General features: G+C 35.8%; 1 protein-coding gene across 3 annotated transcripts in view; it reads right to left on the reverse strand.

Annotated features, from left to right (window-relative positions):
* ACTR2 (actin related protein 2) overlaps nucleotides 1-12,738 on the reverse strand; it is a 36,526-nt gene that overhangs the window by 15,374 nt on the left and 8,414 nt on the right. Inside the window, exons 3-6 of one of the 3 annotated variants that reach the window (XM_036085919.2) lie at nucleotides 12,270-12,284; nucleotides 8,658-8,873; nucleotides 5,039-5,111; nucleotides 1,225-1,361 (exon numbers count right to left, since the gene is read on the reverse strand). In XM_036085919.2, coding sequence (XP_035941812.1) covers nucleotides 1,225-1,361; nucleotides 5,039-5,111; nucleotides 8,658-8,873; nucleotides 12,270-12,284 — 441 coding nt within the window. Of the gene's footprint in view, nucleotides 1-1,224; nucleotides 1,362-5,038; nucleotides 5,112-8,657; nucleotides 8,874-12,269; nucleotides 12,288-12,738 lie in introns of all 3 variants that reach the window. The other 2 variants (XM_036085921.2, XM_036085920.2) reach the window with 2 other exon arrangements.

Genomic DNA, 12,738 nt, shown 5'->3' on the forward strand with positions numbered 1-12,738 from the left:
CTGGGACTTTTCATATAAAACTTTAAAAATGAATCCCCTAATCCTTGTGAGAAAACCCTCGGACATTCCTCAGACAGAATTTTGGCCTGCAATGACAGTATTATAGTTCTCATTAGCTTAATCTCATTATTACTCTAAATGAGAAGAAAGGAACTCAATGTCAAGATAGAGATAGACAACCCCCTTTTACTGCACAGATATTACCCTAGAATAGTTTCTCAATAGTGGCACCAATGATATCGTGGACCTTAACAATTCTTTGTCGTGCGGGCTGCCTTGTTCACTGTAGGATGTTTAGTAGCATTCCTGCATAGCTGGAACAACCAAAACATGTCTCCAGACATTGCAAAATGTCCCTGGCTTGGGGGGGGGGGGGGGCAGGTGGGGGGGGGGAGGGGCGGCAGCATCACCCCTGGTTGAGAACCAGTGACCTGGAGAGAATAGACTAACTAGTCTAAACTATTTTTTTCAGTATTAAAAAAATACACATGCCTCTAATTAACAGCCTTATATACTTTCTCCAGCAATGTTTTAAAGAAAATTATAACTAATTACAGTCAGAAGTAAACTTTAATATATAGTAAACACTAAAAACTGGATCTATTCCATGAAAACTACTAAATATTGAAGTCCGGTACAACTGGGCCCTGTTTGTTTGGCTTTTTTAGTAAAAGGCAAAAGATTTATATGATCTGAAGAGAAACCAGAGTATTGTTTGGTTTTTTTAAAGATTCATTTGAGAGAGAGAGCGAGCATGAATGGGGGGTTGGGGGGTGGGGAGTGGGGGCAGAGGGAGAGGGAGAAGCAGACTTCCCGCTGAGGAGCGAGCCTGACGTGGTGCTCCATTGCAGAACCCTGAGATTGACCTGAGCCCAAGGCAGACACTTAATCGACTGAGCCACCCACGCACCCCTCAAAAAAGAGTTTTATGGCAGAAAAGGCTGCCTCTATTGTTCAAAAAGTTTTAAGCTCTCTTCTATCTCACAACCAAGTCCTCAGGAATAGCAAACATAATTATGTAATGATGTATTCTATTCTCATTACTATATCAGAGAGCATGTATAAAAATCTTACATGGACTTTTACATGAATAATGGAGTAAATGGGACATTCCCCTAGTGGTGCAGAAGATCTGCTATGATCCTGAGAGGATATATTCAAATATGTTAAGTTAGTAAATACAAATTACAAAAGCTAACTTCTATGATACCTTCTTTTGCTTACCTTGATAAGATACCTGGTAATATCCCTTCCAGCAATATCCAGTCTCCTGGTAAGGTGAGGGAGAGAAAAGCCTTCATACACTGGACAAATGTGAGTTACACCATCTCCAGAGTCCACCACTACTCCAGTCAATAAACCTGTGTGAGAACCATGAGGTTTTAAATAAAAAGCCAAATCAGAAAAATCAGAGCCAGCAAATTTCAAAAAATTCATACAGAAGCCAAACTAGAAACTTCACCACCCAGAATGGTCTAGAAGCCAGCATTTCTTTATTATTCATTATTTTGCAGTTTACTTCTAACATCTAGACACTAAAGTGAGTGTTCTCACACATGTCTCTTGTGAGACTTTTAGTCTTAACTGTGTGCTATCCCCGGAGATGAGAAGAAACAGACTCTGAGACCTAGGACTGAAAGACACAACATGTTCTTAAAGCTCAGTACAATTCTTTATTTTTCTTTCCAATTTAATCTTGATCCCTAAATTCCCCTGAAGTAAAATTTTCTAAAGCATCATGGTAACTTTTAGGAAAATCATTGTGAGAGATAAAAACTACACAAGTTGATAGTGAACCTGTTGAAATAATGTACTTATTATTTTTGTCATATAATATATATTCAAAACTGGGTTTGGAAAAATTCCTATTCGTACTAGATAGCTGGAAATTTGAGAACAATTAATCTTGGCTAGCCAAAGGATCACGTCAATTATTCACCAGAAACCAGAAAGACAGTATCAGTTACACCTTATAATAAAAGAACAGCAAAGAAGCTGCCTTGTTTCCCATACATACTATTTAAAGTACAAATGACTGCAAAAGTTACCTTCTGCACTAGGGTTAATTAAAACAAAACTTTTTCGAACTCAAATTTTGTAATAGTTAATAGTCTAATAATGTTTTTTTATTATTATTATGTTAATCACCATACATCATTAGTTTTTGACGTAGTGTTCCATGATTCATTGTTTGCACGTAACACCCAGTGCTCCACGCAGAACCGGCCCTCTTTAACACCCGTCACCAGGCTAACCCATCCCCCCAACCCCCTCCCCTCTAGAACCCTGTTTGTTTTTCAGAGTCCGTCGTCTCTCATGGTTTGTCTCCCCCTCCTATTTCCACCCCCATTCTTCTCCTATCTTTTTTTTTTTAACATATAATGTATTATTTGTTTCAGAGGTACAGATCTGTGATTCAACAGTCTTACACAATTCACAGCGCTCACCATAGCACATACCCTCCCCAATGTCTATCACCCAGCCAGCCCATCCCTCCCACCCCCCAATAGTCTAATAATGTTTTAACCAAAAAAAAATTTTTTTTTTAGAATAGAATACGCAATATCTGTAACTTTCTTAACCATTATTTTAAATAATAAGAATTATTTTAAATAATAAGAAATAAACCATTATTTCTTAACCATTCTTATAGAATACGCAATGTCTGTAACTTTCTTAACCATTATTTTATCACTTTCACATCCCTGAATAGGCTCTCTCCCTTTCTTAATACAAACTTGAATGCACTACAGTATTTCATCATAATGATTTATCTTTGATACATTTATTCAATCTATCTCCTTTTGAAGCTGACATAATGTCTTTCCATGATTGATGGTGTATATAAATCTTCATAAAAAGCTTCATAAAAATCATCTACTGCCTTTTAATGCTGCATTCCTTTCAACAAGAAACATTTCATTGCAAAAAAAGAGGAATCCACATCATTAATTCAAAAACACTCCCAGTAATATCAACTGAAGCTGGGATCGACATTTTATTTTCCAAACAGACCTTCCCATCCAACTGCAGCTTATTTTCTCCCACTCCCACCAGGTTACAGACTAGCCTTTCCCTGTACACATTTGACCCATTTCCAGTGCCATACCATTTTGTCACTGGAGAATCCATTCTTTCCACTTCGATTCCTATGGATTCTTTAAGATTCAATCGAATTCATACCTTTCCATTTACACCTTTCCTGACAACTCTAACCTCCAGATTCCATAATTCCAGTTATTCCCTTCAATCCTGTCTGTGGCATGCAGGCAAACAGAGCTTCCTAACTCACCGTGTCACTTCTCCTATTCACAACCCTTCCATGGCTCCAAATGCTTCTTCCTACCTTTAACTAACTTCCTACCTAGCCCTAGCCACCTTGTTTAGAAGGAGAATTTTACAGTGGGTCAGAGTTCTTTTGATCTTTACTGGACTATCATTTCTCAAAATTAAGGATTCAACAGTTAAACAAAAAATGACTAAATATCGGGAATTAAAAGAAGGTATCTTCTCACTGGATGAAAATAAATGTATGAATACTGCTAGAAAAATCCATTAAGGTCAGTTTTATTCAAATAAAATTTAAACAAAAATTCACTTCAACAGAACTGTCCATCCTCACCACCTAAACAAAATCATTATTACCAGTTTCAAAGCTTAGATTCAAAACTTTTAATATCTATTTTTTCCAAAGTATTTTCTAAAATAATTTCTAAAAATGAAATAAAATTACCTCGGTGCAGGTAAACACTCCTTGCAAAGTAACAAGTGATTTTTAATTCCTTCTTCAAAGGAAAATTATTCACAGCTGGAATGTAATCACCTTAAGGTCAAGAAGACCACGTCTAGCTTACTCACTGCCATATCCTCTGCACTAAACACAGTACAAGGTACATTCCACTCGGTGAATGAACAAAGCTTCTTTGAAAATTTAGTTCCCCCAGGTATTTCCTAAGTATCTATACGTAGTACTGAAGACAATTTAATGAGTCAATGTATATTTTTACAAGGTGATTTTTACTAATCCATGTTTAGAATTAGATGGGTCACCGCAGTATTAAAGTGAGTTTTCTAAGTACTGTGTCATACACACAGCTAACTACGAAGGCTGAAGACTTAGCTCAGGTGGCACCTCCCTCAGAAACCTTCTCTGCCATGCTGGGTCAAAATTATCTGCTTCGGTATCTTCTTCCCGAATAGACTCTAAATTTTTTGAGGGAATCTTCACATTTCAAGTGCCTAACAGGCTGCGTGGCACATATCTGACAGCCCCATAAATTCTCTTAATAAGACGATCAGAATAGAAAGAGCTCTCCCCACACGGCCAATTTTTATTCTCAATAGAAAGGGAGGCAGTTACTAATGGCAGCACCAACAAAACATAAAAGTTAGGAAGGCACTTCCAAATGTCTACCTTCTCCTCTACTATGTATAGAAGCGTGATTTTATATTAACCTTTTTGGACTTCTATGTATTTTTTTTTAACTCTGCCAATTCTTTTAAAAATTTTTTTAAGATTTTATTTATTTGAGAGAGAGACAGTGAGCGAGGGAGAGAGCACAAACAGGGCGAGCGGCAGGCAGAGGGAGAAGCAGACTCCCCGCTGAGCAGGGAGCCCAATGCAGGACTTGATCCCAGGACCCTGGGATCATGACCTAAGCCAAAGGCAGATGCTTAACCGACTGAGCCACCCAGGTGCCCCAACTCTGACAATTCTAAGGACAAATTCCATGTTCATTCTTCACTGCATAAAAAATTTTTACTTTAAAATAGTCTAAGAGGGAACCTCCTACTTCTTAAAAATTGAGTTCTCTTTTTACCTTAAGTCCTTCATTGCTTAATGAAGGAAATAAAAATATATGTGGTATTTTATTTTATAAATTTTAGAAATTACGAAAATACTTGAATAAATATTTGAAAATATTTAAATAAATATATAAATACTGTGCTTTTCTGGGATTTCCAACTATTGAAAACTCAAATAAAATGGACTTAGTGTCTGCTGAATTAATTATTCTAAAAGTTAAGTTTCACCTACCTTGAGCATACAAAGTCAGAACTGCCTGGATAGCTACATACACGCCAGAAAACTGGTAAGTTTCAAACATTACCTGAAAATGCAAAAGGAAAGAAAGAAATGCTGGTATTTAGAAGTTACATAGTAAATATTTTTATGCTTTCTTGATGGTCACAGAGTAGATTAGTTGCCAAAATAGAATCAAAAGGGACCTAAAAGAGTCCTTCATTCTCCTCAGCTGTCACAGAGCTCTACTGCAGGGAAGAGATTTTTGGATATATAGAGTCCTCCAAGTATTTTGTAAGTGCTACAAAGCAAAGATTTTTGAGTGTTTTAGTTAATGGCTAGAGTGGAAGAAAGATTTCTGCATTTGAACAAGCCTTTCTTAATGATGTCCCTTAATGAAAATATCTTTTAATTCAAGGACGAACTACAGAAATTGCTTAACTGCTGGCCCCTCTCCCCTAACCTGCACCAAGACTGGAGTTCTACCTCCAACAGTTAAAAAAAAAGAAAAAAGAAAGAAAGAAAGAAAGTAGTAAACCAGCAGGGCAGGAAGACAAAAATGTATGCAGTAATTCCTGAATGCTGGCAGACAGAGAAACTGCCTAGCTGTTCTGCCTACCCTTCCAGCTTGAGCCCCAGCTGTGGCGCTGCTCTCAGCTCTCAGCTGAGCTACACTGAAGGGAGGAGTCTCCTTGTGCCCTCCCTATTCACAACCATGCTCATTCTCTGTAGTCCAGGTGGGCTGGGAACATCCTGTAGGACTTGTTCTGTCATCTACAGTGAGCACTCCTTGACTGGCAGGGCTGACTACCACTCTGTAAATCTAGACACCTAGAAATGTTGTAACTGATCACAATGAGAATTACATAGGATTTAAATGTTATTACTCTGAAACACATATTCATCAATTAAGCAACTAGATATTCTACCCAGTATTCTATTCCATCATCCTTTATTTCCCCTCCACAGGGGAGAAAGCAGAAGAGTGAAGCTGTATTTGCGTTTGTCATCTTGAAAGTCCATTAGAATTTGTTTTTATTTGTAAGATAATTAGAAAGTAATTGTAGTACTAAATCAACTTTCTGGATGAGATTAAAGTAGGGCATTATCAGTCACAGCCAAATTTGCACCCACATGTAAAAAAGAGTATTAAAATAAGGTGGGACCTTATAGCACATGAGAACAATTCTTGTCATTCTAGCAGATTAAAAAAAAAAAAAAATACATGTCCTAGTCAAATAGCTGGCTAGTGGAAGAGGCACCCAGGTATAATGTCATCTCCCTAACTTTTCATCTGAAAGGAAACTTGGTTTTCATTCTGACATTGTGTTGCTTTCCTAAAGAGGTTTCCACGTGTAGGAGGAACCTTTTGGTTTAATACAAAAGTACCTCTACTCTGATTTTACAATGCACTGCTAAAAATAAATACCATTACAAATGACTACTTACCCATCACAAAGTATTAGTAGTTATAAGTCATTTAGAAAGAATAAATTGCAACTAAAATATGAACTAATATAACAAGGGCCATGTTTCACAGCTCTAGGGCTGCTCCGGAGCAGGAAAGAGTTAAGATATAAGCCATAAAGAATGACATGGATTTTGTAACTAAAACCAGGATCTTAAATTTTTAAAACACTTAACATAAAACTTAAGTTTTAATCCAGAATTAAAAAATACTGTCTAGCAACAATCTTTTCTAAAATCCTTCCAAAATTTCCACCAACACCTAAATATGGTCATAGAGTAAAACAGAATTATTTACGTTAAGTAGTATCTGCAAAGCTACTAAGACAGAAAAAATTATTCTAAGTTTTTACCTCATATATAACAAAAGACAAAGACATACAGTTCCTACCTCATGTAAAACAAAATATAATGAACGAGAACCTTGAAAAGTTACTTATCTAAACTATGAAGAAGGCAGACTTCTTGCTCTCCGTACCTGCTTCCCTTAGAGCCCTTCAAGCTCCTCTCACTAACTCCCACCTCCCTGGTCCTTGGCCTTCTCACCACTGTCTGCTCCCATTTTCCTGGTGAACTGATTATCTATATCCTGATGACTCCCAAGTTTCTATCTCCAGCCTCAGACTTTTCTCCTGAACTTGATCTTTTACAGGTTTCCCTGCTATCTGAAAAGTAGAGCATTCATATGGAAATCTTAGGTAAAGCTCAAATGTTGTAAATCGAAGAAGCAGTTACCATTAGTTTATATGGAAAACTCAGTGTTCCCAAACCCCAAAAATAACCTCTCTTAGGCTTTTCTTGGACACATCTTGCTAATGGATGCACAAAATAAAACGAGATAAAGCACCGATGCTCACACAGTTCAAAGCTATGGCGCCTTGATGCTGAGTGCAGTTCTGGGGTACGAGTTTGGCGGGGCCACTCTGGCTGGTCTGGGTGCACGCCGCCTCTAACATTAGCTCGCTGCAAAACAAATGCTGAATGCAATTTTCGCTTCCCCCCTTTATTCATCCAGGTGAAAATCCTCTTCGGGCTTCTTTCAGTTAGTGAAAACAGGTACTAATGTAGGTCTTTGGTAAAAGTGAAGTGGCATAACATGAACTTTTGAAAAGTGAGGGACACCTCTATCTCCCTGACATTTTTGACTGGATGTCTAATGAGGGCCTACCATGTCCAAAACTGAACTCCTGATCCACTCCCCTCAAATCCTGTTCTACTTATCTCAGTTTTTTCCCATCTCAGTTGATGGTAATGTCATCCTCCAGGTGCCCAAGCCACAACCTTTGGAGTCATCCCTGACTCTCCCCTCTTGTTACCCATATTTAATGCATTACAAAATGCTTTGGCCCTACCTTCAAAACAGATTCAGTCTGGCCACTTCTCTTTACTTCTGCTGCTATTACCCCTAATCCTAACCATCATTATCTTTTGCCTAGATAATTGAAAGTCTTCAAACTGGTCTCTCTTCCACCCTTGCCTCCTTATGGTCTACTCACAACACAGCGGCCACAGAAACCTAAACTGGAGCATGTCCCTAACACAGAAGGGACATTTCGCTCAGAGTAAAAGAATAATTCTCTTTAAGGGCCTGCAAGGCCCTAGATCATCCTGTCCTATTATTTCCCTGACCTCATCCCCTGTTGCTCTCCCATACTGGCTTCCTTGCTGACTCTCTAATACACCAGGCTTGTTCCCATTTTAAGACCTTCACACTGCCTAGCTACTTCCTTTGTCTGGAATGCTTTTCCCCCACATATCCTGGCTGAGTCCCTTATTCTTTAAATATCACCTTCTCTCAGAAGCCTACTCTCACACCCTATGAAAAATATAACCCCCTCACCCCCCTTAACCTGCTCTTTTCCCCTCTTTAGCATCTATTATCTTCTAACAAACCATTCAATTAACTCACTTTGTGGGTGGCAGGGGTGGGGTGGGGGTGGGGGGTGGGTGTCACCTGCCAGAAAAATAAGTTCCATGGCAGCAGGACTTGGTTTTGTTTACTGATATAGCCTATTTAGAAATAATGACTAGTTAGGTGCTCAGTAAATAGGATGGGGGGAACAATTATTTTCATTCCTTTTATCCTTAACAATGGTAAAAGAAAGAACATCTGCTATAATGTCTCATCACAGAAACACATACATACACATCCCATTTAAACACTTACCTCTACAATCTTCTCTCTGTTTTTGGTTGGGTTCATGGGAGGTTCTGTGAGTAAGATTTTACAATTTCTGGTATCTATGTTAAGTTTCTCTGGTCCAAATGTATAATCCCACAGGTGTTTCATGTCATCCCAATTTCGTACTATGCCATTTTCCATAGGGTACTTAACTTCTAACATTGAGCGTAATTCACTTGCTTCATCACCGACCATAAGATCCTAGAAAATTATAATATCAAGGCTTTAGGCCAAATTTTTGCATAAAATATCTTCAGAAAATTACATTCTCATGATATTTTGGAAAACTTGGGAATAATTTAATTTTAATTTTTCTGGCACTTTCAGATAAAGTTCTTCATTCCACAAGTTTAAAAAAATCTTTTCTTTCAAGAACAATGCCTTGGAAAGTTTAATCATGAATAATAAAAATTCTTTTATGTACAACGTGGGTTAAATCAATAAATGGACCTTACCTTTAATACAAATGTTTCCAAAAGAAGAGCATTAGCACAAATAAACCCCACATTTTCATATTTTGGAGGGTTTTGTATGAGGTTTCATCTGTTTCTTTTGCTCAAATGTTCAAAAAATAAGGCCTGTGATATGTGAAATAGCACATCAGGGAAAAAATCTTGTAGAAAAATGCTCAATGCATGCAGCACAGTTCTTTGTACTAAATATTGAAATGGTAAGTGTAAATGATACATCTTAATGTACTACAAAGCATAATGAAAGAAGTTGAAAATTAAATGATTCTTTATTATATTGTAATTATGCAGATATGCACCACATAACTTGCAAATTTCACAAATTTCTACCTGCACATGCCTCAGAATTGAAATTAAGTCTCTATATATGCCTCACCAAGATCAATGGAAATTTGTAGAGATATCAAAAATTAAAACACAGGGAAACAATTTTTAAAAATTAGCTCATGAGCAACATTTCCAACCTTAAAGTATAATACTGGAAAACTATGCTAGCACACAAGAAGCAGAGTACTCACAAGTCTTGTCTCCAAGGAGAGCATACTTAAGATGACCCACATTTGAAAAGTCAAATTTTGTATGTATAATAAGGCTAATGATGTCACAGAATTTAAGCTTATTTTAAAAGTCAGCTAGTTAAGATATTAAATAATCCTGACTTCTACATATACTGATAAATTCAACTTAAAAAAGCTATCAGAAATAGCTACTGTTTGCTATAATACCATAAATCTAAAACATGAGGAAATGAGAAGAAACATTAACATAAAATGTCTCAAAATAAGGTTTAAATATATATGAGTTTAAAACTTTTAAAAATAACAATTTAAAAAAAGATCAGAGGTAAACCAGGGTGAGGGCTCAAAAAAAGATTTCTGGAAAATCCACTGAAAGCAACAACAAAAAGGAAAAACAAAGTTAAAGCAGATGCCAGAAACGTTCACGAAAACTTCTCTGTTGCAACTAATTTCTTATAAAGTTAATTTACCATAACTTAAAAATTCAAATTTCTTAAATATTAACTGTTTAAAATCATCTGATAGGAAAATGGAAAATTAAAAATCTGCATCTGTGAATTCTAGTCAATGACATGCATATGTTGAATTACTTTAGGAGAAGTACATTGATACTTTGAAATACACCAAAAAACGAGATAGACTAATGGAGGGATGAATAAATAAATATGTAATATGTCAGTAGAGTAAATATTAATGTCAGAATCTAGGTGATGGGTGTATGGGTTTCACTGTAAAATTCGTTCTTTGCTATACGTTCTAAACATTTAATAAAAAGTTAGGGGGGAATCTATACCTATAAGAACATACATTACTTTTAACCATTAACAAATACAAAACAATTTTGTTACTTACTTTCCTCTAGAATGTATCATTCTATGTGTTGTACAAAGTTAATAAATTAGATAATTAGATGGCTTATATAATCAATATACATTCACAACTATAGTTCATCAAATTTACAGTAAGTCTGATCTGATTTCATCAGAATATTTATTTTTATTTCCATGCAAGAATAGGGACTTACATATGTCTGACCCAATACCAACTCAAAATAAAAGCCTCATCTATCTACTTCGAGAGCATTCATACTATAAAGAATAAACTGAAAGAAACATCTGGCACTGAATATTTTACAATCCCTCTGAACAAAGAGGAAGGACAGTTAAAATGGAAAACAGGTATTAACCTATGAAATTAGTGCAAATATTCTCAAGTAGCTTCAGCACCTAATTAAAAAATTTGTACTGAAAATTTTAATTTAAAAAATCATAAAACATATAATCGTCCCTAGAACATTTCAACTTCCCAAAACTACAAATGCCAAGAGCTTTATGTAACTTGCCCTCATACCTCAGAACCTTAGATTTTTACCACCCACCTCATCCCTGGACTTCAAGCCTGAACTACCACCTGTTACCTAATAGAATGAGAAATCACAGTAACTGTCTGAGATGCTCTTTCAAAGGCATTTATCTTTTATGAAAAGCAGGCAGTGTAGATTATATTTGCCAAGAATTATTCTGAACAATGTCCCTCAAATTGGAAAACAGAGTGAACATACTTTAAAACCACAATTAAATCCCTAAGAAGGAAATTCCATTAAAAAAGTTTGTTAATAAAGCCTACACTGTTCTCTGAAAGTATACACTCAATCTCTTTAAGATTTTAAGACTAATGCATGATCTTTTATTTAGTATAAAGACAGGAATTTCCAGATTTAAATGTTTTCATTTATCCAAAAGAAAACTCCACAAAGACACTGTTACTAGTTAAAATATAAATCACTAGAAATGCCTCATCTTTGTCAAAACTGCTTATAAATAATATCAAAAACACACAAACCTGAAAATACCTACTATTGAAGCACTTAAGGACTGTCACAGAAAAATATAAAGAAGAGTGAATTGTCTGGGATGTGCCCCGCACTTTAGTTCAAAAGAAAAAGGGGCCACACAATGGTATTTATTTAGGGGGAAGATCTGCTGTTTATGGAAAAGTCTTATAAGACTTTCACATTTTTCGTATTTATCCTCAGATAATGTTGTAAAAATCTGCTCATCAATAAAAATGGTATAGGAAACAAGTCAATCTCTTTTCCTCTTTTTTTACTATCTATAGTTATTGGCATATTAAAGTTTTACTCAGTTTATTACACATTTGCTACCCAACTGGATGCAAATACATACAGACTATGATAGGTAATGTTCAATTTAACATTGATCAATAAAACTGATTTGTCCAAATGTAACAACTTCACCCCAATTCTCTGGATCACACATATTCTAAATAAAGCTACTTGGTTTCTAATATTATGCACACCACATTCCATTTTAATTATAACATCCATCTACAAGAAACACAAGGAAAACAATTCAAAACTGTGTTAGTAATTAGTTCTGGTCTGGTCCATTGTATGCAATCAGGAAAGTATAGGACTTAATTAGTTGCTACCAAATTGAAGCAATGAAAAAGGTTAAAAATCAAAGTACTTAAAATTAAAATATGGAATTGCCCCCCTCCCCAATACTACAGGGACACAAAACAACAACTACTGTTCCATCAAGCAAAAGTGGAAAACAAACAGAGAGCATGTGTGTAACCTCACTTACCATCTTTTTGTTATTCTACTTCAACAGGTCAAGAAAGGTGAAGAAAGAGAAGGTAGAAGTAAGAGTCAGAAAAGGCCTAAATAAAATCCTCACTGAAATTTTTAAACATACAAGCAATAGAGACAAATTAGGTAGAGGTCAGATGCAGTACTATATTTTACGGAGTTAATAATTAGGGCCAAATTAACATGGACAGTTATTACTCCTGAATGAAAATTAACTCATTAAACAATTTAAATTTCCAGTTTTTAGTCTATCACATTTCAGCTAACAAAACACAAAAGTATAAGTCAATCCACTAGGCATAGGAATTCCAAAAAGTCAAGTTTCTTTAATTCATTACTGAATTTAAGAACCTTAATTAAGGAAATTAAATAACAGAAAAGGTCTAGCTGAATAGGTAGAGGGTGAGTTTAGAGTGGTTTTTTTCTAAGCTCTAGTAGTCAAGTTAAATTTGACACAGATTTCT

Source organism: Halichoerus grypus, chromosome 10 (assembly GCF_964656455.1).
Source record: "Halichoerus grypus chromosome 10, mHalGry1.hap1.1, whole genome shotgun sequence".
Taxonomy (NCBI): domain Eukaryota; kingdom Metazoa; phylum Chordata; class Mammalia; order Carnivora; family Phocidae; genus Halichoerus; species Halichoerus grypus.